Source organism: Anser cygnoides, chromosome Z (assembly GCF_040182565.1).
Source record: "Anser cygnoides isolate HZ-2024a breed goose chromosome Z, Taihu_goose_T2T_genome, whole genome shotgun sequence".
Classification (NCBI taxonomy): Eukaryota; Metazoa; Chordata; class Aves; order Anseriformes; family Anatidae; genus Anser; species Anser cygnoides.
The window spans coordinates 62,145,818-62,167,473 of record NC_089912.1 but is presented as its reverse complement, the minus strand read 5'-3'; the positions used below and the strand labels follow the sequence as shown (position 1 = coordinate 62,167,473).

Here is a 21,656-nt window from a genome sequence, read left to right as displayed (position 1 = left end):
CGCCCCCCTCTCCCCCAGCCCTCCGAAGCCCCGCGCAGTGCAGACCCCGCCGCACGCCCGGCCCGGTCCGCTCCGCTCCGGCGCCGCCCCCGCCCCGCACAAGGGCCGTTTCCGCAGAAGCCGCCGACCGCGTGGCGCCCCAACCGCCCGCCGCCTCGCCCCCTCCCGGCCCGGGGCGGCGCCGACCACCAACCTCGTTGCGGCACCGCGCCGCGGCGGCCCGGCCCGAGCTGAGCCCGGCGCGGCCCGGCCCGACAGCTTCCGCCCATAGCGCCGGCAAGCCCTGCACGGCACCTCCGCCCTGGGTTCCTCCGAGCCAATCACGGAGCGTTTCCGCCCTGAGTTAAGGCTAGCCGTGACGCCACATCCGCCCTCACGGTCCAGCCAATCACGGCGCCGCTTCCCTGTGGGAAGGCGACCCTGAGGCTGCCTCCGTGCTGCCTTTTTTTTATTATTATTTTTTTTTTTTTTTAAAGAAGGCGCGGGTGTTCTTGGTCCTCTCTCGTCAAGTCTATCTGCGAGAAACATCTCAAATAATTTTCTTGACACACGATCTTCTGTGAGGCTATTTTATTCGCGGTTGCAGTGGCGGGCGTCCTGCCGATCAGGAGCGCATTGCAGTAAGCACAGCATCAACTTTTATTCCCTATTCCCCGACACCTGATCCCCTCCCCTGTATGTACCATGTATGTACAATTTTACTTCTTTTTCAACCCTTTAATTTCTCCCTTCTTATTTCCTTTTTTTTTTTTTTTCCTTTCTTATGTTTCAGGAACCTGTGATCTTTGTTTTACCGTGCCCACGCTGCTCAACCTGTTTTTCCTCAAGCTTCTGCCTTATTTCGGAACAGTGAGGCCGCCTACTGTCCACTTACCCACGTGGCGTTTCTCCTCATTATGACTGCACAGCTACCTCGGAATACAGAAAATTAGTTCTCTACTGCAAAAACACAACTTAGTTTGTCACAGCTCCCTCCTCTCCTTTCCTTACTCCTACTGTTGTTTTTGCACCTCTTCACGTACCGCGCTCTTGAGTTTCTCCAACGTTAAGGCGCAATAGTCTTCTTCGGATGTCACGGGGGATGGGAGGCGTACAACGCCATTATTTTTACAATACCAACAAATAGTTGTTTGAGCCAATTCTGTTCAGGTAACCACGAAGTTAGTATCTCCCACATGTTTCTAAATGCCCAGGAACTGTCATCTTGAGCTACTCTATGTAGGATCTTTCCCCCCCCACGCCCCCCAGTATACCTTTTTTTCCCCCCAAATATCAGTCAAATCCGTCCCGTTTGATCTACATCTATACAGCAACTAGCATTAATTACAGTGCACGCTCCTCCTTATGAGGTTATTAATGAATCTAATACTATTCGATTCTACGGTGCTATTTTTGCAAACTTATCAAACTTATTTTCTAGTTCTTCAGTTATAGCGGAGATATTTGCAATAGCTTTTTCTAATTCACCCACCCCTCACCGAGGTAAAAACCACCTTGCAAAGCTGTGAAATACTAGAGAATTTTACTAGAGAATTGTCTGGAGTCCGCTTAATCCTGCGTGTGGTCTCAAGGGGGCTTTGGCTTTGTGGGTCTTCAATAATAGTCACGTTTGGAATTATTGCCTCCAGGGTGCAAGCTCCCTTCCATCCCAGGGGCAACACCTTCCTGGCTTTATTGCCACGTAGCCAGTACCACCTCTCGCCATTTGGGACAGGCCATCCAGGTGCAGGATTCTCACGTCGCATCTGGCACGCGCTATGTATATTAGCGTTCCTGTGGCTACCATATTTGGTGCAGCGTGGATTATTCCCTGCGTGGATAATTCCACACCCAGGGTCAGTACTATCGCCCCCTGAGTTTCTATCAATGTTGTTTAAAAGGCACCTTCGATAACGCGGTATATTGTAGCCAGGATTACGCGCAGGGAGCGTGAGAAACACTCCGTAGCCAGTAGCTTAGGCTCAGGCGAGGATCTCAGTGAAGTAGTAATTTATTCGCGATCGCAATGGCACGCGTCCCACAAGCAGGAGCGCGCCTACTAGTCACACAGTACGGTTTGTGTACTTTCTTTCTCGACGACCGGGACCCTCCCCTGTTTCCCCACTGACTGGGTATTCCGGGTTCACAACCTATCCGACGCTTCACAGACACTACGTGGCCTTCAGTTGCCGGCCTGTTCAATTTCAAATTTCTTTTGACTTTTTTACTGTTTGAAGTGGTAATGTTTCTTCACTTATCTGACTTGACGCCGTGATTTTCACCTAGCTGCTCTGAGGGGTCCGGTTGTCTGCATTTTACAAGGTTGTCCGTTAAGCTTTCTTATCACTGCGAGCCTATCTCAACACCGCATTCCTTCCCTCTAAACAACGTAACTCTGCAAAAACAACATTTTTATTCCCACAATTCCCCCCTTTTCTTCTTTATAAACTGTTGATTTTTGCAAAACTTTTCTCTGCGGTGTAATTTGGTAGATCTCTTCCTCTTCTTCACCTTCTTTGCTTTCCATCCCCTCTAATATCATCGCCTTACGTGAGTAAGGTGGTGGCTCCACTGTCATTTCTTTCGATAGTGCAGTTTCAGTGAGCCGCTGTACTAGTCCTTTTACACAGGGGATAATGCAACAACCAAGGGCCGTCAAAACTCCTGATACTACGATCAAGGACGCAGATACGGACGCTAGGATCCCTTTCCATTTACCAAACCAAGATTCCGAACATCCCGCGAAGGAAGGGCCGGTTCCTAATTACTCTGCCAATTCACTGGCAAGGGCGGGAAGCCCTTGCAACGCTCTAGTTACTGTGCCATCTGGGGCAGTATTGTTGGGTATAAAAGTGCAACAATGGTTGCTCAGTATCACACACACACACACACACACACACCTCCTTTCTCCGCGATCAACATATCTAATGCTATTCTGTTTTCCCAAGCCATTTTGCTGGTGGCATCTAGTTGTTCAGCGATTTCTCTTATCGCATCCCTTGTATGATTTATGAATATCTGCTGACTATAATAAATACTCTTATTGATTGTTACCCACCAGAACAGCGACTCAAACCCTGCAGCAATGTGATTCCTGGCTTTCTGTTCATCGGGAACTCCTCTAGGCACCCCAACAGAATCTATGTACACTCTATCATCAAATGATATTCCTAAGCCTCTTTTACTTCTTCTGTGTATTTGTGATGTTTCTCTTTCAAATGCCAGGGTGAAGGGTATAGCTAATTGAACAAGTGCAAAAGTGCCTCCCCAATTAGATGGTAGGGTGGACCATAAGATCTTCCCTCTGCAGTACCACCACAGATCTGCCCTGGGGATCTCAAGTCTTGAGCAGTTTCCCATCAGGTCCTTGGTAGCATTCAAGGTCCTTGTGCACAAGGCAAATTCTCCCAGATGCCGGGTAGCGCTCACACCCTGCCGTGAGAGGCAAGCTGCATGGTCACCTGTAGCTGTAGAGAATGCAGGGGGAACCCTGATATTGCTATCACGCAAGGAAGGGAACAGCAAAGAGAGAGACTTACAGGCCTCATTTCCCCAGGCAGTCTTTTCTTGGTACAATGCAATCATACATCGCATCCCCTGGGAATCCCTGGTCCACCCCAATGGGAAGAGCACTATCCGGGCAATCGGTCGTCCCGAGGCACAAGCATAGCAAGTGCTACGGTTGAGACTCTGGACAGCATATTTGACCCATTCTATCCAGGCATTCACATCCCCATACCCTGTTTCAATCTCAAATGTTTGAACTGCCACATTTCAAAGAGAGCCTCCTGTTTTCTCTCCTGTTTTCTCCTTGAGTTTCTCCCTTTCTCTGATGGCAATAGAGGATCGTTTCCATACAGCTGCTCTCAATCTGGCTGTTGGGTGTCTCCCAGTTACTTGTTCTCTCTGCTCAGTTGTCATTGGGCATTTAAATCTCCACAAGCTAACACCTCACAAGCATCAAACATGACAGATTGTGGTACATAACCCTCTGTCACATTCACCCCTATTTTGACGGGGTATCCCATCTTACTATTATCTGGTCATGCCTTTTCCAAGTTGCCAATTGACCAAGGCCTTCTCTGAGGCCTACAGTCACTAGAAACAAAATTAATAGTTGATTTTTCCCGGTCATTATTTTTAACCCTTAGGTTTCCAAATAATTACCAATACAAAGAGTAAGATATATGTACCCTACTACTAGAACAAAAACCCCTTGGGAGCACTTTGATTCGCTATAGGCCAGTCCTTTCTCTCAATCACAAGTCACACTCATTAGTTACCTGTGAAAATAAAAGGTTAGTTTACAACTGTAAGCTTTTATCCTGCTCACAGTCCACTACAAGATTTTTCTCTTCGATTTCAACTTCCAACAAGTCTTCTGTAGGAACAGCTTCCCAGGTACTAGGGTCGACGGATGCCTTCACTCGAGTATAGTGAGTCCAGCCTTTTTGTGCAGTTCTTACGGCTGTTTCAGTGGTTAGTAGTACTTGGAATAGTCCTTCCCATTCAGGCTGGAGTTTTGATTCTTTCCAGGTCCGAATCAGGACCCAATTTCCTGGTTGATGGTGGAGAATGGGGAATTCCAAAGGTGGGGTTTGAGCCAACAACCCACGGGTCCTGAGAGATGACAAAGAAGAGGACAACCCCAGAATACAGTTCTTAGGAAACTTCTCTTGTTTTGAATTGTGGTATCTCATCCCTTCTGCCCAGATAGGGGAATCCGAACAGCATCTCATACGATGAAATTCCTATATCGTTTCTTGGTGCTGTTTGAACCTGGAGGAGTGCTAAAGGTAATCATTCTACCCAAGGAAGTTGGGTTTCTAACACTAACTTAGTTAATTGCTTCTTTAATGTCTGGTTCATTCACTCTACCTTCCCAGAAGAGGAGGGGTGCCAGGGGGTGTGAAAATTCCATTGAATCTCTAAGGCCTGCATTAGCCCTTGCAGTACTCGTGAAGCGAGATGACTTCCGTGACCTGAATCAATGTTTTCAACTATCCCATATCTAGGGACTATTTGCTCCGGTGATACCTTAGCCACCGTGTTCGCAGTGGCAGATACCGAGGGGAAAGCTTACACCCATCCGGTCAACTAGGACAAACAAGTACTTTAGTCTCCCTACTTTAGGTAACTCGGTAAAGTCTACCTGTATGCTTTGGAAAGGTCAAATCCCTGGCTCCCGTCCCCCTCTAGATGGGTTACGGATGACCTTTTTATTTACCTTTTGACATACGGTACATCCTCTGCATATTTGCTTCGCTACAGTGTATACTCCTACACAGACATACTTTCTTAGCACAACATCACACATTGCTTGCACCTCCCAGTGACTCTCTTGATGTAAAACAGTTAATATTTGCCTCATTGGTGCTTTATTCAGCATTTCTCTCCCATCAGGGAGTATCCATTTTCCCTCAGACTTCGTGGTGCCTGATTCCTTAAAAAAAAAAAAAAAATCTCTCAAAACTTTTTAATTCTTTCTTAGTTTTCAACAATTCCCTGAATCCTCTCTGGATTTATTCTTTGTTTTCCCTCAGACATTAGATGCCTTAAATACCTGACTTCTCCTTCTACATATTGTAATTTCTTTTTCAATACTCCCGAGCCGAATAGCTTGTCAGTAGCTTCCTTCACAACTCTTTTCTCCTGTCCTGACAATAAATGATCATCTACATATTTGTAACAGTAATACCTCCTCGGGAGGTTGTAATTGCTCCAAAATCTGTTCTAGAACTTGCCCAAATAAATTGGTGGCCCTGTAAACCCCTGAGGTAAAACTGTCCATCTGTATTGTTGCTTCCGCCCCCATTTCAGGGTCTTTCCAGTCAGAGGTGAATAGATCTTTGCTCTCAGGGCCTGAGAGCACTCCATTAATAACACTGTTATTCCAGTCTAAGAATTTGCTATTTGAATGCCCAATTTCATCATCAAATCCCTTCCCTACAAGTTAGTCCCTGCCTTTGGTACATACAGTAATTGCCCAGTAATCATTTTATCCCCTACTCTCAGCCTGGTATCCCCCAAAAGTGGGGCTGTTATCCCAGCCCCTTCTACCCCCATCACTTTTAGGGTTTCATTAGTTAATTTAATCCCTGATACTTTACAAGCCAGTAATGATCTAGCTGCCCCAGTGTATTGGGTTCACATACCAAGGTTTGGGGGGGGGAGAGGGGGGGTGGAGCAGGCTGCCCCCCCCCCCCCCCCCATACTTGGGAAACTGACCAAACATCACAGCAAATATACCAAAACTTCTAGACTGTTACTTAGATAATGCCTTCATCCTCTTTCCCTGCTCATTCAACTTCAAACAGCTCTGTCAAACACTACATACCCCACCTTTAACACCTTCAATAACCCTTTTTAACACTTCTATCTTTCTCCAGCCTGTACTTTCCCATTTTCCTTCTCTCCTCCTTCTTCCACTCTGGATATTCCTATTTGAAACGGCCAGCCTGGCCACACTTCAAAGCCTGTCTTTCCTTGCCTGCTATTCCTTCATCTCTCTTCCTCTCCTTTCCATCCTGGCCCTGACTCCCCCAGATGATTTTCTTCCTCTCTCTCCAACCCTCTGCCTCACTACCTGCTACACTGTCAATACCATTAGTTTCGCTCTCTGCTTTTCCTTCTCATCTCCCCTCCCGATATACACCTCCAGGGCCTCCCGCAGGAGGGCCCCCCACAGTGACTGTTCACTACAACCCCCACCTTCTGGAGCTTTTTCTGTGTATCTTGCCAGGCTTTAATCACAAAATGAACTTTCAAGAGACCTTGGGATACCAGGTCCTTGGGATTCATCCACGAGTACTTTCCCATTCTGACCCCAAATCTCTCATATGATTTCTGTGTTGTGCATTATTATTATTCCAGCCAGGATCAGCAAGGATCCTACTAGTTGTTACCTCACAAAGAAGGACGTACCTATCTCTACTTGGAAACGCATCAGTCCGTAGACTCTGACCCACCTAAAGACCCCTGCAACTCACTGAAGCAAAAACAAAGCACTTACCCCAAACTGCAGCCCAGGCAGAATGAGCTCTCTGATGGGATGCCTGTGACTCAATTACCATTAGGCCCTGCCTGGAACCCAAAGCCAATCACCTGGGAAAGGGGAGGGGCAAAGCACAAGAAAGTAGAAAGCAGAAAGAGAGCAGGAGAAGCAGCAGCTGTTTTTCTTTTCCTTTATTTTTTTCTAGCTTATCTGAACAGCATGCAGAGTGCAGACCGGAGAACTGGCGTCTCTCTAGAAGCAACAATACCAATGCTTTTGCTTCAGCTTTGAATATTGAAATGACAATATGAGAAAGCAAGTTACTGAAGCTAACTGGAATTAGCTCAACTTTTCTTCTGCACAGGAAGAAAAATCTAGCAGCATAACAGATTACACCCCAAAACCAAAATCAATGTAGTAACATCACTCGCAGGAAAAAATGTAGTAAATGATGTAGTAACATCACTCGTGGCCCCGAGGCGCCTGCAGTACCCACTTTTCGCCACCAGGTGGCGGCAGAGGGCGCCAGGGGGCGGCACAGCGCATGCGCGGCCCCGGGGCGCCTGCAGTACCCACTTTTGGCCACCAGGCGGCGGCAGAGGGCGCCAGGGGGCGCCACCGCGCATGCGCGGCCCCGGGGCGCCTGCAGTACCCACTTTTGGCCACCAGGCGGCGGCAGAGGGCGCCAGGGGGCGCCACCGCGCATGCGCGGCCCCGGGCCGCCTGCAGTACCCACTTTTCGCCACCAGGCGGTGGCAGAGGGCGCCAGGGGGCGCCACCGTGCATGCGCGGCCCCGGGGCGCCTGCAGTACCGACTTTTGGCCACCAGGCGGCGGCAGAGGGCGCCAGGGGGCGCCACCGCGCATGCGCGGCCCCGGGGCGCCTGCAGTACCCACTTTTGGCCACCAGGCGGCGGCAGAGGGCGCCAGGGGGCGCCACCGCGCATGCGCGGCCCCGGGGCGCCTGCAGTACCTACTTTTCGCCACCAGGCGGCGGCAGAGGGCGCCAGGGGGCGCCACCGCGCATGCGCGGCCCCGGGGCGCCTGCAGTACCCACTTTTGGCCACCAGGCGGCGGCAGAGGGCGCCAGGGGGCGCCACCGCGCATGCGCGGCCCCGGGGCGCCTGCAGTACCCACTTTTCGCCACCAGGCGGCGGCAGAGGGCGCCAGGGGGCGCCCCCGCGCATGCGCGGCCCCGGGGCACCTGCAGTACCCACTTTTGGCCACCAGGCGGCGGCAGAGGGCGCCAGGGGGCGCCACCGCGCATGCGCGGCCCCGGGGCACCTGCAGTACCTACTTTTCGCCACCAGGCGGCGGCAGAGGGCGCCAGGGGGCGCCACCGCGCATGCGCGGCCCCGGGGCGCCTGCAGTACCCACTTTTGGCCACCAGGCGGCGGCAGAGGGCGCCAGGGGGCGCCACCGCGCATGCGCGGCCCCGGGGCGCCTGCAGTACCCACTTTTGGCCACCAGGCGGCGGAAGAGGGCGCCAGGGGGCGCCACCGCGCATGCGCGGCCCCGGGGCACCTGCAGTACCTACTTTTCGCCACCAGGCGGCGGCAGAGGGCGCCAGGGGGCGCCACCGCGCATGCGCGGCCCCGGGGCGCCTGCAGTACCTACTTTTGGCCACCAGGCGGCGGCAGAGGGCGCCAGGGGGCGCCACCGCGCATGCGCGGCCCCGGGGCGCCTGCAGTACCTACTTTTCGCCACCAGGCGGCGGCAGAGGGCGCCACAGCATATGCGCGGCCCCACGGTGCCTGCAGTACCCACTTTTGGCCACCAGGTGGCGCAGAGGGCGCCAGGGGGCACCACAGCGTATGCGCTGACCCAAGGCGCCTGCAGTACCGGATTTTCACCAGCAGGTGGCGGAAGGGGGCATTCAAAGGCGCTACCGCGCATGCGTGGCCCCGCCGCCTGCAGTACCCGCTTCTCGCCGGCAGGATGCGTCCTGAGGGCAGCAGGGACGGCTTCCCAGACCATTTTCCCAGAGAAAGCACAAACGAAAACAGCAGAAATTTGCACCCCACGCCGCCTCAGGGAGGAAGGGTCTGCCTTGAGCAACGTGCCGCTCACGGCTGGGAAGCTGAGCGGCGGCAAGCTGTAACAGTACATTTTTTTATCAGGACAAAAAAGACAGGGAGATAATAACAACGAACCCAACGTGGGCAACGGGATGCTCTGAGCCCAACGACCACAACTCCCGGCTTGCTGGGGGAATGGTGCTCCTGGCGGCTTGACACTGCCGACACCATGGAGCCAGCCCCAGGCTTCCCCACCTGCAGCCCAGCACCCGCAGACCTGTGCCTGCCACCCCATGCCACCCCCGCCTGGGCTTTCCTTGCCCCAGCCGCCAATCCCCCGGGACCCGGCCTCCACAACGCCATCGCCTGCCCTGGGGGTCCTGCCGGGAACCCCCAGCCCCCTCCCCACTTGCGCCTCTGCAAGCAGCCCCCACCCCACAGAGCAGTCTCCCCACCCCAGGTAGCAAAGACAGCAGCGAGCTGCCCTCCCCGTCCCACAATAGGCAGCTGCCCCCCCACCTGGCAGGGCTGGCCCCGCACTCCGGCCGACAGACAGGGGGCCACCCCCTCTCCATACCCACCCCGCTACGGAACCTGCACCCACACACAGACGGCGAAAGCCACTTCCTGGGATGGCAACCACCAAAGGGGGCACGGGCCGGAAAGCAAACTTTATTAAACTGCTGTGCAGGACTCCGGGGAGGGGGGCTGCGGTGGGGCTCCCTGCCCGGTCGTTCTCCCCTTCCCCTGGCGGGCAAGGCAAAGAGCGGCGTCCGTCTGTCCGTCCCTGCGTGGGGAGCGGATGCTGGAAGTGGGCTTCTCACTGTCGCTGCTTTGGGTAGTTGCAGAGTAATTGCCTGAAGTAACTAGGCAAATTAAACTCATATTCACCTTTTAAAGAAAGCGTACAGCATCGAAGCTTTCAGGGTGGAGGGCAGCTGCGCTACCTAAGCATTCCCTAGGCCTCCAACTTTACGTGCTATCGCACTAGGGGAACTCGGTGTGCTGACTCCAAGGAAGGGGAGGGAGCGTAAAGCGGAGTGGAAACACCACGGATAGGCTCTGCAACCAGATGGGGATCCGATGCTCTCGTGCACACTGAGACCCACTGATAAGCTGAGACACACTGATAAGCTGCACCTTTGCTACCCTGAGCCAACGACCTGTCATGTTTTTAACAAAACACTGTACTCTAGGGAACTTTTGCTCATTCTAGTATCATCATAATACCAAAACACACCTCCATCCCAAAAGGTCCGTGCCTCCAAGGGACGACCACCCCTCACTGAGGGCGTGCTATGAATTTCTCAGACCCCTTACCTTTAAACAAAAGCAAGAAAACTTTTCACCAATCATAACCAAGGTATGCCTGACGAGAGTCACTCAAGCCCCACCTAAAGGAGAGAAAATAATGTAAACTGTCTGAAGTGAAAGGGGATGTTAGGGAAGATACCATCACGAAGGATACCTTTCTGACTTCTGGGATCAGTCGACGGGCTGAGCCTCTCTTCCCCCTGCCACCCTCCGCACTGGGACTCTGTGGGGTAACATTTGAACACTGCCCTTCATTGCATTGTTCCCAGCCGTGACAGTTCTCATTAAACGTGACTAGACCAAGGGCGTGCTACATTATTTAGGTGAATCTGTGACCATGATAGGTCAGTACCCTGAATCCGACCACAACTGTAACAGTTACTCAGCTATGCCCCTTAACGTGACAGTATTTCATAGGGAAAAACATTAAGCCTAAGATTTCCCATGCCTAAGGCCCTAGGGGTCAGGCAGAGAAGGAACCCGAGACTCTTAGCTATGCAACTCCTGAGAATCGCAGCTTACAGTTAGTCACTCACTGTCTTCCGGTCTCACAGAATGAGGCAGAGGTATTATTAATTCCTTCTCCATCTCTCTGGAAAGAGCTTTTCTCCTATCTGTGACAAAGGAAAAAAAAAAAGTTGCGATCATGGGAGTCATTACACAAAGCCACAATCTGTGAATTCACTACTACAGTTAAGATCATTTTTAGTCAAAAAACACCTCGGCAGCAATGTTACCACTGCAAACAGCGCGGCAAGAAAAATTCCACTCAAGGTAAAGGAAAGGGCGAGCTAAAAGGACGAATGACGTGACCAAAGGCAACTGCAACAACCATCTGGTAGATGGTTGTCCACAGCCCTTGGATTTCATGGTTGTCTTTCCTGACAAATGAATCCTGGAAGAACAGAAAAGATACACAAGGTGTCCTTTGTGGAGCCTTTGGGGAGACTACTGAAAGGAAAACCAAACCAAAAAACTAGGGACAGCAAGCGGCGTGTACGTTGGTTCTGTTAACAGAGTGACACTAACATACTAGAAATTTCCACGTTCTTTGCCCTCTGCCTTAAAAAAGTCACCCAATTCTGTCAGTGTTCACCGTCGCCTTTTTTTTTTTTTTTTTTTTTTAATTTTCAAACATTTCGAGTCCCTGTCATCAAGGGAGAGGAGGAGAAAAAAAAAAAGAGAGGGATGAGGGGGGAAGAAGCACAGCCATTCCTTGCCTCGGTAACACGAGCAAAAAGCTCAGGCGCTCGGCAACAATGCGCTTTGAAAGACAAAACACAGAAGAAACAGCACGTTATTTAATCTCAGCTGTAGAGTCACGTGTATTTGTACCTGCTCATTTATTCATCTGCCAGTTTATTTTGCTACAGACGCTACAGAACGTAGAGACTGCGAGGTTACTACAACCTTTTGTAACCGATGCGATCTTTGGTAGGAATAGCTATCTAAAAGAGCCAACAAAATCCCCTTCGTCAACAGCCATTTGAACAGCCTGGTTCGATACGCTCACAGAGAGACCCATGAAAAATCCACCCTTTCTTTCAGAAAAGTAAATAAATACATACATACATACGAGATGGTAAGGAAGAAAAGCTGAACACACGGGATGCAGTCCTTTGCCAAGGGGCAGATCCAACATCAGCACAAGGAGCTTTGGGGCATGTGAGCTATCATCTACACCAGCCATCGGGACAAGCCAAACGCACGCACACGAGCCTCGATTAAAAAACAAACAAACAAACAAAAAAACCCAACACGTTAAGTTCCTTTATAGCTTATGGTAGTACCAACCTACAGCTTAGATGCAGTTGGATTGCATCAGCTTAGGGACTGCCTCCTTCAAAACGCACAGGGCGGTGGGAAAACCAGTCTCGAAAACCTGTTGCCTAACAGGAGACTGTTGCCTGCTCCTCCACAGGTTACATTCTTCCAAGCATCGTCCTGTTCCTGGATTTTACCAGCCACAACAGGATGGTCCCACTGGCATGAGTCGGGGACGCTTCGCACGGGGTTTATTTGACGCTGAAGTAAGTCTTCTGTGGGTATAAGTAACGCAGCACGAGATGGAAAGTAAGCTAAGGTACCGTCTGCGGCACAACGCTTGTGCGATATTGGACCTGAGGGGACCAGTCAAAGCCTGCAATAATCGCTGAGCGGGTGGGTAAGTAGGGAGCCCTACGGGAAACAGAGCTTGTGTTCTGCAAAGCTCTTTTCCCGTCAAGAAGAGGACCTTTTCTATTCAGCGTCTTTACCGAACTTTAGGCTACTTCCTATTCGCTTTGGCAAGTTAGCCTCCGTAGAAGCCAAGAGATTTTAAACTGCCAAGCACCATTTATAGTTCCTGTCCTCCGATGACAGGGAATTTCAATCAGGGTGCTAGTTAATAGGAAAGTCTGGCTCTGTTTCACGCAAATCAAGTACCTAACCACAGACAGGAGTCTGCAGAAAGAACGCTTTAAAAGATGAATTTAAAGAGAGGGATGATACTCACTTTTCCAACATTTCTGCAATGACTGTGGCAAAAAAGGCTGAACCAGGGACGTCTCTATCATTCCCTCTAGGATTTAGCAACTCCATACAGTTATGGGTCAAATACCACAGCTTCAACGCAAGGCAGACCTCGAAGGTCACGTTTCTGTCTGCGTACCGAGTTCCGCTGGAAAGCCCCCAGCCGCTCAATTCCCAAGCAACTTTGCCACGGCCAGCGCTTACCTGGAGTTTTGCTTTCTCTCGCTGCTCAGTACAGGCTCAAGGCCTCTTTTGTTGCACACAGTTCAAGCAAAACTCTCGGGGCATAACCAACAGACAGACAGACAGGCAGAAATCACCTCTCACGTCTGTCTTGACCGACCACAACCAGCGTTCTGGAAAGCCCCGCAAGCACCGGTTTATTTCTAGGACAACTCTGAAAGCTGAGGCAGGACAAAGGTTAGCCTCTTGTACCACAGACTGAGCAACAAAGAGACAGAGCTCAACAGGCCAATTCGTTCTAGGTCTAAGAAGCTACTACAGCTTGGCAGGCACTACATGGCTTTCCTTTAAGCTTCCCACGCCGAGCAGTTCGCGCTTCTGCAAATTTGATTAAGCCTTTGAGCCTGGGCTGCAGGAAGTCTACGAGCACGCCTCGGTTTCACCCGGAGGTCGCTGCGACTTACCCGGACAGCTGGGACAGACGGGCTGCTCTTTCTCCTGGGAAACCTGCGACTGCAGCACGCCAGCTGCAGCTTTCCTCCCTTCAGCTGCCGCGCCACCTTCGCTCGGCGACAAACCCCGCGGGGGTCCCAGCGGCGGGGAGCTGCTTCTGCCCTGGTGAGCCGCAGGGAAAGGAGAGAGCCGGCCGTCAGCACGCGGGGGGAGGAAAACCTCCGAGGCGCAGCCCGACGATCGAGCGCAGCGAGGACCCGCGCCCGGCCGCCGCAGCCCCCACCCCTCCCGGCCCGACGCTCCGGGGAAGCGCCCCCGAAGGCTCTCGCTCGCCTCACCGCCGGCAGCCGCGCTCGCAGCCAGCGGCAACCTGCGCCTCCCGGCGCGCACGGCCCGGCCCCGGCTCGGGGAAAGACCGGCCGCGCACCACAGAACTACAGCTCCCAGCATGCCGCGGGACGGAGCAGTCCATCCGCCCCAGAGGGGAGTCGGCCAAGCGCACGCAACCGCCCCCCCCCGCGCCGCTTCGCCCCCCTCTCCCCCAGCCCTCCGAAGCCCCGCGCAGTGCAGACCCCGCCGCACGCCCGGTCCGCTCCGCTCCGCTCCGGCGCGGCGCCGCCCCCGACCCGCACAAGGGCCGTTTCTGCAGAAGCCGCCGACCGCGTGGCGCCCCAACCGCCCGCCGCCTCGCCCCCTCCCGGCCCGGCCCGGGGCGGCACCGACCACCAACCTCGTTGCGGCACCGCGCCTCGGCGGCCCGGCGCGGCCGCTGCCGCCCATAGCGCCGGCAAGCCCTGCACGGCACCTCCGCCCTGCGTTCCTCCGAGCCAATCACGGAGCGTTTCCGCCCTGAGTTAAGGCTAGCCGTGACGCCGCTTCCGCCCTGGGTTCCCAGCCAATCACGGAATGCTCCTGCCCTCACTGACGGCTCGCCAGGACACCACATCCGCCCTCACGGTCCAGCCAATCACGGAGCCGTTTTGGCCCTCAGGGAAGGCACGCCCTGACGTCACTTCCGCCCCCGGTTCCCTCCCACGTAACGGGTCTCAAGGCAGTTTGTTCCCTTTAAACAATAACGGAGTGCGGCTGTGCTTCAGAACGATTGCATTTCTTGAAATCTCTAGGAAGCAGTCCGTGAAATGTGATCTCGGACCCTCGCCTTTTAAGCATCAGAGGCAAACGTGCTATCTGTAGATGCTCCTTAGAAGCTAAACGGTCAGTCTGCAATTGTTTTACCTTTACTGCAACTCAGGACCGCACTCGGAGCGCTGACTCAATGCCGTGTGTGCTGTCTCCAGCTAGCTGTCAGGCACACGCTGCTCCACGGAGAAGTCAAATTTCCTCTGAAATTGCTTACCCAAACCAGTATGGGACGCAATAGGAAACCAGGGAGGAAGCAACCTCTCCTCTGCACTCAGAGTCCGTCCTGCCGTCAGCTACAGCATGGGACAGAAACCGTATTATTCAGATGCGGAGGTATCAAAGATGATCCTCTGAAGTCGCATCGGAGAACTTGAGGCTGGGGGCTGGCAGGAAGAAAAGTAACTAACAAGACAAGCCATCCTAAGTCTGTAAAAAAAAAAAAATAGAAAAAAGGAAAAAATAGAAATAGAAAAAAAATAGAAAAAAAAGAAAAAGGTCGGGGGGTGGGAAGCCAGTAAGAATCAGCCTGATAAAAGGTTTACAAATGAGATGAAGAAGAAGAGGAGAAGGGGAGAGATTGTCTATGCAAGGCAAGAGACCCACGAGGCAAAGGCTGAAGTCTAGGCAGGCAGACTAGAATGTGACGAGGAAACATACTGGCTTTCTATGAAGAACAGAGCTAGCAGCAAGGAAGTAATAATGGCAGACGAGGGAGACTAGTGCCTTTTCCTTTCACGTGAACATACTCCCTTCACTAGAGCATACTCCCCTTCAGTATGAAACGAGGACCAACGCTCACAAAATTCAGTTATAAAATAGGAAGCTGCCCTTTGGCAGTCTCTTTCTAAGTGCCCATACCCATCACTTGCTCCTCAAACACTTGCTCATATGTTAGAGAAATGCTCAATCAGTCTTGCTAAAAATACTAGCAGTGAGAGCCTAGACTCATCGCTCCACAAGCGAGTGAAAGCAATCATTCTGCCTCGGTGCAAACATGCAGTATCAGTATGGGACAGACCACTCACAGCCTAGAGCTTCTACTTTCTGTGCTAATTTTTTTTAGCATATATTCTTAACAGTTGCGATTTGCTATTAGCAATCTATATTAAACATTTGATGTTTAATGGTAGCCTGCAACTCAGCTGCGTTCGGCATGGACAGGAAAGTGCTCATTGGTAGGAACCTCATAAATTGCAAGTTAAGCAGGGAACCTACGTTATAAGACACGTGCAGAAACCGCAGCACCTGAACGTAAGCTAACTCCTTCTCTACGCTGGGTATCAAAAACCAACCCTGAATAACTCTCGACATTGCAGAAGCAAGTCCCAAGAATGTGCCCGTAGAAAAAAAAAAAACTGGGATGGCAACAGAATTCATTTCAGAAGAGTCTTTTGAGGCAAGACTTCTTGCAGCATTCCAGTAACTCACCAACAGAAATACACTTTTGTTATCAAAGATCTCTCTGCATTACAGTTTGTGACGTGCCAGTTTCACACATTTTCTAACCCAAGACCAGCTTCTCGATGCACCCCTCGAACGCAAAAGAACGGATTTAGTCTATGCTGCCTGAACTGTACTTTCCTCGGTCAGAAGGTAACATGGTTCGTTCCGGAAAGCATCATTTTTCAGTAACAACCTTCCCCACAGGGGCCAAACATTACGTTAACCAGCCCGGGAGATACTCATGCTATTTCATACATGACGATAACAGGGCAGATACTTGCTATTTTCAATTCCTAAAGCGAGCCTCCTTTGGCAAAAGGAAACGCTATTTATTTATTTATTTAGATTTTTATTTTTTTTTTTAAACAATGCCATGGGTTGCTGTTTTCAAAGGCCTCTCTGTCTTCTCTGATGAAGACATCTCTCATGTAATTATGGAAGCTGCAGCTGTTTCCACTGACAAGCTCTCAAAGTCCTGGGCTCACTAACCTGTGACAGCCGTAATATCCAATTGCAGGTGACGGAATATTCTAGTTCTGCTCATTTCCTTTGAGGCCCAGAAAAGCTCATGACAACAGGAGTACCATGAAAGGACCCATAATATTACCTTTATTTTCAGCTTCTTCTCAGTCCTTCTCGTTTGCCAAGAGAATTTCTTCTCTCTGATCAGGTAACAAGTCAGCAAGACGATAATCAATCTCCGCTCTCTGAAAGAGAAAAGTTTCTGAACTGCATCCTTATATGAAGTCCGTGGTGTTTGACATCTGGCTCACTTCAGCTCATTTCTACTGACACATCTTCCCACCGTCTTGACTCCCTGAATGCTTGGAGCCAGCTGATTTTTTCCAGGACCCATTTGTGTTATAAACCTGTATTTTAAGGCTTGCCACCTGTTCCCAACCTTAAAGAGTGAGCACATACTGTTCTCTCACCTGCTCAGGCTGCAGAGCTGCCAGGGTCCTGCCACCAGCTCGAGCCCTTTCACCCTGCTGCTCTGCTGGAGGGCCTGCCAAAACAAACAAACAAACAAACAAAACACAACCACAAGACACGCAGACAAAGGTTACAGCCCATGTGGGAGGAAACGAACGCTAACCTTTCATCTTCCAACTCCTTACTCAAAGCAGGAAAACAGGTACGGTCCTAATAGACATATCAAAGAAATTCACTGTATGCCAGAACAGGAAAATCTGTATCAGATACCAAAATGCTGCCACGGTCCCCGAGCACAGCCCTTTTCAAGGCATCACGGAGATTCAGCAAGATCATCCAGGTCATAGGGGACAAACAAGCTCGTATCAAAGCTGCACACAGCTTGTATCAAAAAGACTTGACAAAGAGCAAAAGAATACAAGGACGGCTAAATCTCAGGAGAGATTTAGGAGAAAACTGAAAACAGGGAGGCATCCTTTGAAAAAGTTTAATTAGACAACTAACGAAAAGAGAAAAGATTGCAAAACAACACGGGAATGTACAAACGGCGCTGGAAGCCAAAAGCGGCCTGAGTAACAGCTTGCAGAATAGCTGCTCTCTCCACGCCTCTCCCTGTGCACACTGAAGGGTTCCTACGGAAGAAAGGTTTTCTTCTTGGCGTGGATATCAAAGAACCTGTCTCAAACTGAAACGATACAGAACAAGTTTTGAAACAGAAGCAGAAGTAACAAGTCAAAAGGCTCACGCAGCATTTCACTAAGGAGTTCTCAAGTAGCTCACGGATAAGCTACGTTTTCATTTTTAACTCTCTTGAAATTGTCTGTAGGACAGATGACTTGAAATGTGACTAATAGGCCCGGACTTCTATTTCAGAAGCGTCCTACAGAAATTGCCAGAGCAGGAATTCCCACGTTAAGGAAAATAACAGGAGGTAAGAAAAGAACTAGCGGACACTTGATTAAGAAGACTTAATTAAGGAGCGTTAAAACAGCTTTTTAAAGCGAGGTCATACTTTATAAAGTAGAGCGTATTTTCGTGTTCTTTGAAAAAAAGTGACACACGCGAGGAGATAAGAGTTCATTTTAAAAAGGTACCTGAATATTTAAAGCGTGTTTTGGAAGACAGAAGACAAAAGAAAGAATGGGAGTAACCACGTTCCATGGTAGAGGAAGGGTCGCAGTAAGATTTCACCTTTACTTTTGCTGTTCACCATATTTGTAATCGTCTGAGACGTGGGGTTACAAGATGAAAAGCTTTATAGCTGATACAAATTTATTGCAGTAGGACAAAGTGAAAAGCGCTGATATCGCACTTTTTCCCAGAAAGGAACTTCTCGGAAAAGGAGCTAAGTTTCCTGGTGGACGCCAACTTGAACACGAAACAGCAATGTGCCTTTGCTGCAAAAGCAGCTGAGGGTATCCTGGGTGGCATTAGGCAAAGTATTGCCAGCAGGTCAAGAAAGGCGATCCTCCGCCTCTGCTCAGGAACGGTGAGGCCGCACCTGGAGTGCTGGGCCTGGGCCTCCCAGTACAGGAGAGACCTGGACACACTGCAAAGAGTCCAACGGAGGGCCACGAGGACGGTAAGGGACTGAAGCACCTTTCCTATGAGGACAGGCTGGGAGAGCTGTGACCGTTCGGCCTGGAGAAGAGGAGGCTTGGAGGGGATCTCATCGACGTCTGTAAACACACGAAGGGAGGGTGGAAGGAAGACAAAGCCAGACTTTTCTAACTGGTACCCAAGGAACAAAAAAGGAGGCAACAGACACAGGCCGAAACATAGGATGTTCCCCTCCTGTGGTTTCCTGAACATCAGTAAATACTTTTTCGCTGTGAGGGTGCCTGAGCACTAGCGTAGGCTGCCCAGGGAGGTCGTGGAGTCACAGTCTTTGTGAGGTTTCAAAACCTGTCTGGACGTGGTCCTGGAAAACCAGATCTGGGTGGCTCTGCTTGAGCAGGGGTGTTGGACCAGGTGACCTCTGGAGGTCCTTCCGACCTCAACCAGCCTGTGATTCCTTTGCAGCCGCTATGCAGCCAAATAGCGAGTACAATTCAAAGCAGATAAACGTGAAGAAATGCAGAGGCAAAAGGGGAAATCAGGCCTCGGTACTGCACATAATCCTATGAAAACATCACCTCAATGCTCATCAGCGTCGAAGAGCAACTTACACGTTTAAGCTTTTGGAAAAGGCCTAGGAAAGGCAACAAGAAACATCACCAGTCTAATCAAAACTCAAAGTTAGCCTTGCCATCTCATAAACTGAAGGTTCATTTGCATCTTGGATGCTACACAGAATTTTATTTTTGCCTATCTTAAAAAGGTCACAGTAGAATAAAAACAGTTTCAGCCAAGAGAAACAGGGATCGCCAAACTTTTGGAACAGTTTCTGTAGAAAAGGACTAAGAAAAAACCTTTTTCATGTGACAAAGAGACGATGAGGGAAAAGACGATGTCTCATATCATAAAAGTTGAACAGAGATCGATCACCCATGTTCTCTTTCCATACAGAAGGCGGGGGCATCAAAAGCTAGCAGGAAGCAAACTTCAACGCTCCTCCTGCCCACAAACACACACAAAATAAAGGAAGCAGTTCTCCACATAGTGCTAGCTCCAGAGTTTACGCACAATACCTAGTTAAGGCTCGTGACTGCTGTGACCCACGGATGCTAAGTGTTTACATGGGTTCAAAGGATATGGCCGATTTTTACAAGAAACACATTAAGCGTTTTTATACTCAAAGGCATTGGCTTGTCTTAAAGTGCAAGTCACAAGTATCGCTCTATACTCGTTCCATTCTGCTAAGACCACCGATCTTTGGTCTGACTTTCTGCGGCCCTTGTTACATTGTCACAGCAACACAGAGGCAGGAAAACATTCCTGCATACGGTAACAAAAGACCGAGTCATTAAAAGAACTTACGACAAAAACCCAAACTACACACTATCTTAGTTCAGCCGTACATTCTATATGCACGCTTTCACCCTGGAATCTTCAATAATAGATGATAACCTCTAAGACTAAAAGCAATACAAATTCTACCTAGTTCTTTGAATGCAAGTCTGATGCAGCAAGTCATCAGCTGGAAGGAACCCGAGCAGAGGATTCAAGATGTTCTATTCCAACATTAAAAGTTACCTTTCAAAAGCCGTTTGTCAAGCAGAGCGTAGTTTCCCATTTGTTGAACAGGCAGGCCTAGCCAAATTTCGACCCTAAACTTCCAGGAAATCTCTACAGCTCCCAATGTACATGTTACTTCCGTACTCACCTGCAGGTTTTACCTCTGAAAAAAAAGTTCCAACTTTCTTCCCTTCCACAACACCTGTGATGACACGACCCGAGATCTTTGGGTGGGTTCCACTTGCAATCACTGCAGAGGTGCCTCCTTGGAGGGCCCACAGAGCTGCTTTCACCTGCGATGAAGGATAGAGCCAGTTCCCGAAAATGCATTTGTTATTTGAATCCCCATGCTCAACACGAATTCTTGCTCCACTTTGATAACTTACGTTTCCCACCTGGGATTTGGTTCCAAACGTCACCGATTGTTGGTCTCCTGGGTAGGATATGTCAGTGAGCTTTGCATCATCGGATCCAGGAGGGCTGTCAAAGAGTCCTGAAATGAATAATAAAAAACTGTTAATGTTACATATCTTCTGTTCCAAAGCTCACCAGGGAAAAATAACTAAAGCCTTTGAGGCTAAAAACCTGTATTCCACTCTACAGGATTCAAAACTTCCACTGAACCCTCCTTTTGTGGAACTGAAAGGATGAAACACTAACATGCAGGCTCAAGATGCGTAACTTCACCGGAATTGTAGCTAGTGTGAGGAAACAGAATATCCACATGCTGAATAGTATCACGTACGCTGGGAAGTACCCACACTTCAGTGAGGTTAGAGAGAAAACCGGAAAGAAGTTTCCAGCTTTTATACGGTTCAGAATCAGGGCTGACACACAAGAGTGCACAACTGAACAAAGGACAGTCCTCTTCACCTAAAATCTCAGATGATATTCCCGAATGCTGTGTTGTACACTGATAAACCGGGCAACTTAGAAATATGTATAAAGGCTAACTATTGAGTTCTGCAAAGAAAGGACACAAGACTATAGACACACACTTATTCATTTTAAATAAATATTGTACTTTTATTTAACTATGTTCTGAGTTGAGCGATACTTCTGTTTACCTAACATGTAAACCCTAAACTCTACCGCCAAACTTCCCAGAAGTTCTATGCGAACAAACACGTCACAGATTAAAGCGCACAAGTGAAGAGTACCTGAACTCTTCCTTTACAGCTTGGGAAGGAAAGGACACTTCTTTCCATAAAGAAGATACCACAGCAAATGAATAAGCTGTGAGGAAATGGGAGCGGTGTTTTCGTTTGTTTTTTATTTTTATTTTTTTATAAGTTGTTTGGACTACCATTTTTGTTATTTTTTTTTCCTGAGGCAGTCATTTCAACTAGAATCAACCATGAAATCCATCTGAAACAGCTGGAAGAAACTGTGGTTATGAAAAGCCAACCTCCTTCCTTCTCGGGGCCTACAATATGGACCAAAGTCCAGAAGCCACCGAAGGAAACACGTCTGGAGATGATAAAAAGAGTACGTGATTTTGTTGATGTCCTGGTGTGAAACTGTACCTACCACCTTCCTCTTTCTAGAAAAGTACCTTCAGCATCAACA

The 21,656-nt window shown here is 49.9% G+C and overlaps 1 protein-coding gene and 1 long non-coding RNA gene across 2 annotated transcripts in view; one reads left to right on the top strand and one right to left on the bottom strand.

Annotated features, from left to right (window-relative positions):
- The first annotated feature begins 195 nt into the window (after nucleotides 1-195).
- On the top strand, nucleotides 196-3,061 carry LOC136788928 (uncharacterized). Its single transcript, XR_010827544.1, has 2 exons — nucleotides 196-620; nucleotides 773-3,061. It is a non-coding gene; the product is annotated as an uncharacterized lncRNA (long non-coding RNA).
- Nucleotides 3,062-9,642: 6,581 nt separating this feature from the next.
- LOC136789126 (uncharacterized) overlaps nucleotides 9,643-21,656 on the bottom strand; it is a 22,390-nt gene continuing 10,376 nt past the window's right edge. Inside the window, exons 4-9 of the mRNA XM_066988877.1 lie at nucleotides 20,474-20,580; nucleotides 20,236-20,380; nucleotides 16,970-18,649; nucleotides 16,645-16,744; nucleotides 14,688-15,020; nucleotides 9,643-13,613 (exon numbers count right to left, since the gene is read on the bottom strand). Of these exons, the coding sequence (XP_066844978.1) occupies nucleotides 18,243-18,649; nucleotides 20,236-20,380; nucleotides 20,474-20,580 (659 nt within the window). The 3' untranslated portion in view covers nucleotides 9,643-13,613; nucleotides 14,688-15,020; nucleotides 16,645-16,744; nucleotides 16,970-18,242. The remainder of the gene's footprint in view (nucleotides 13,614-14,687; nucleotides 15,021-16,644; nucleotides 16,745-16,969; nucleotides 18,650-20,235; nucleotides 20,381-20,473; nucleotides 20,581-21,656) is intronic.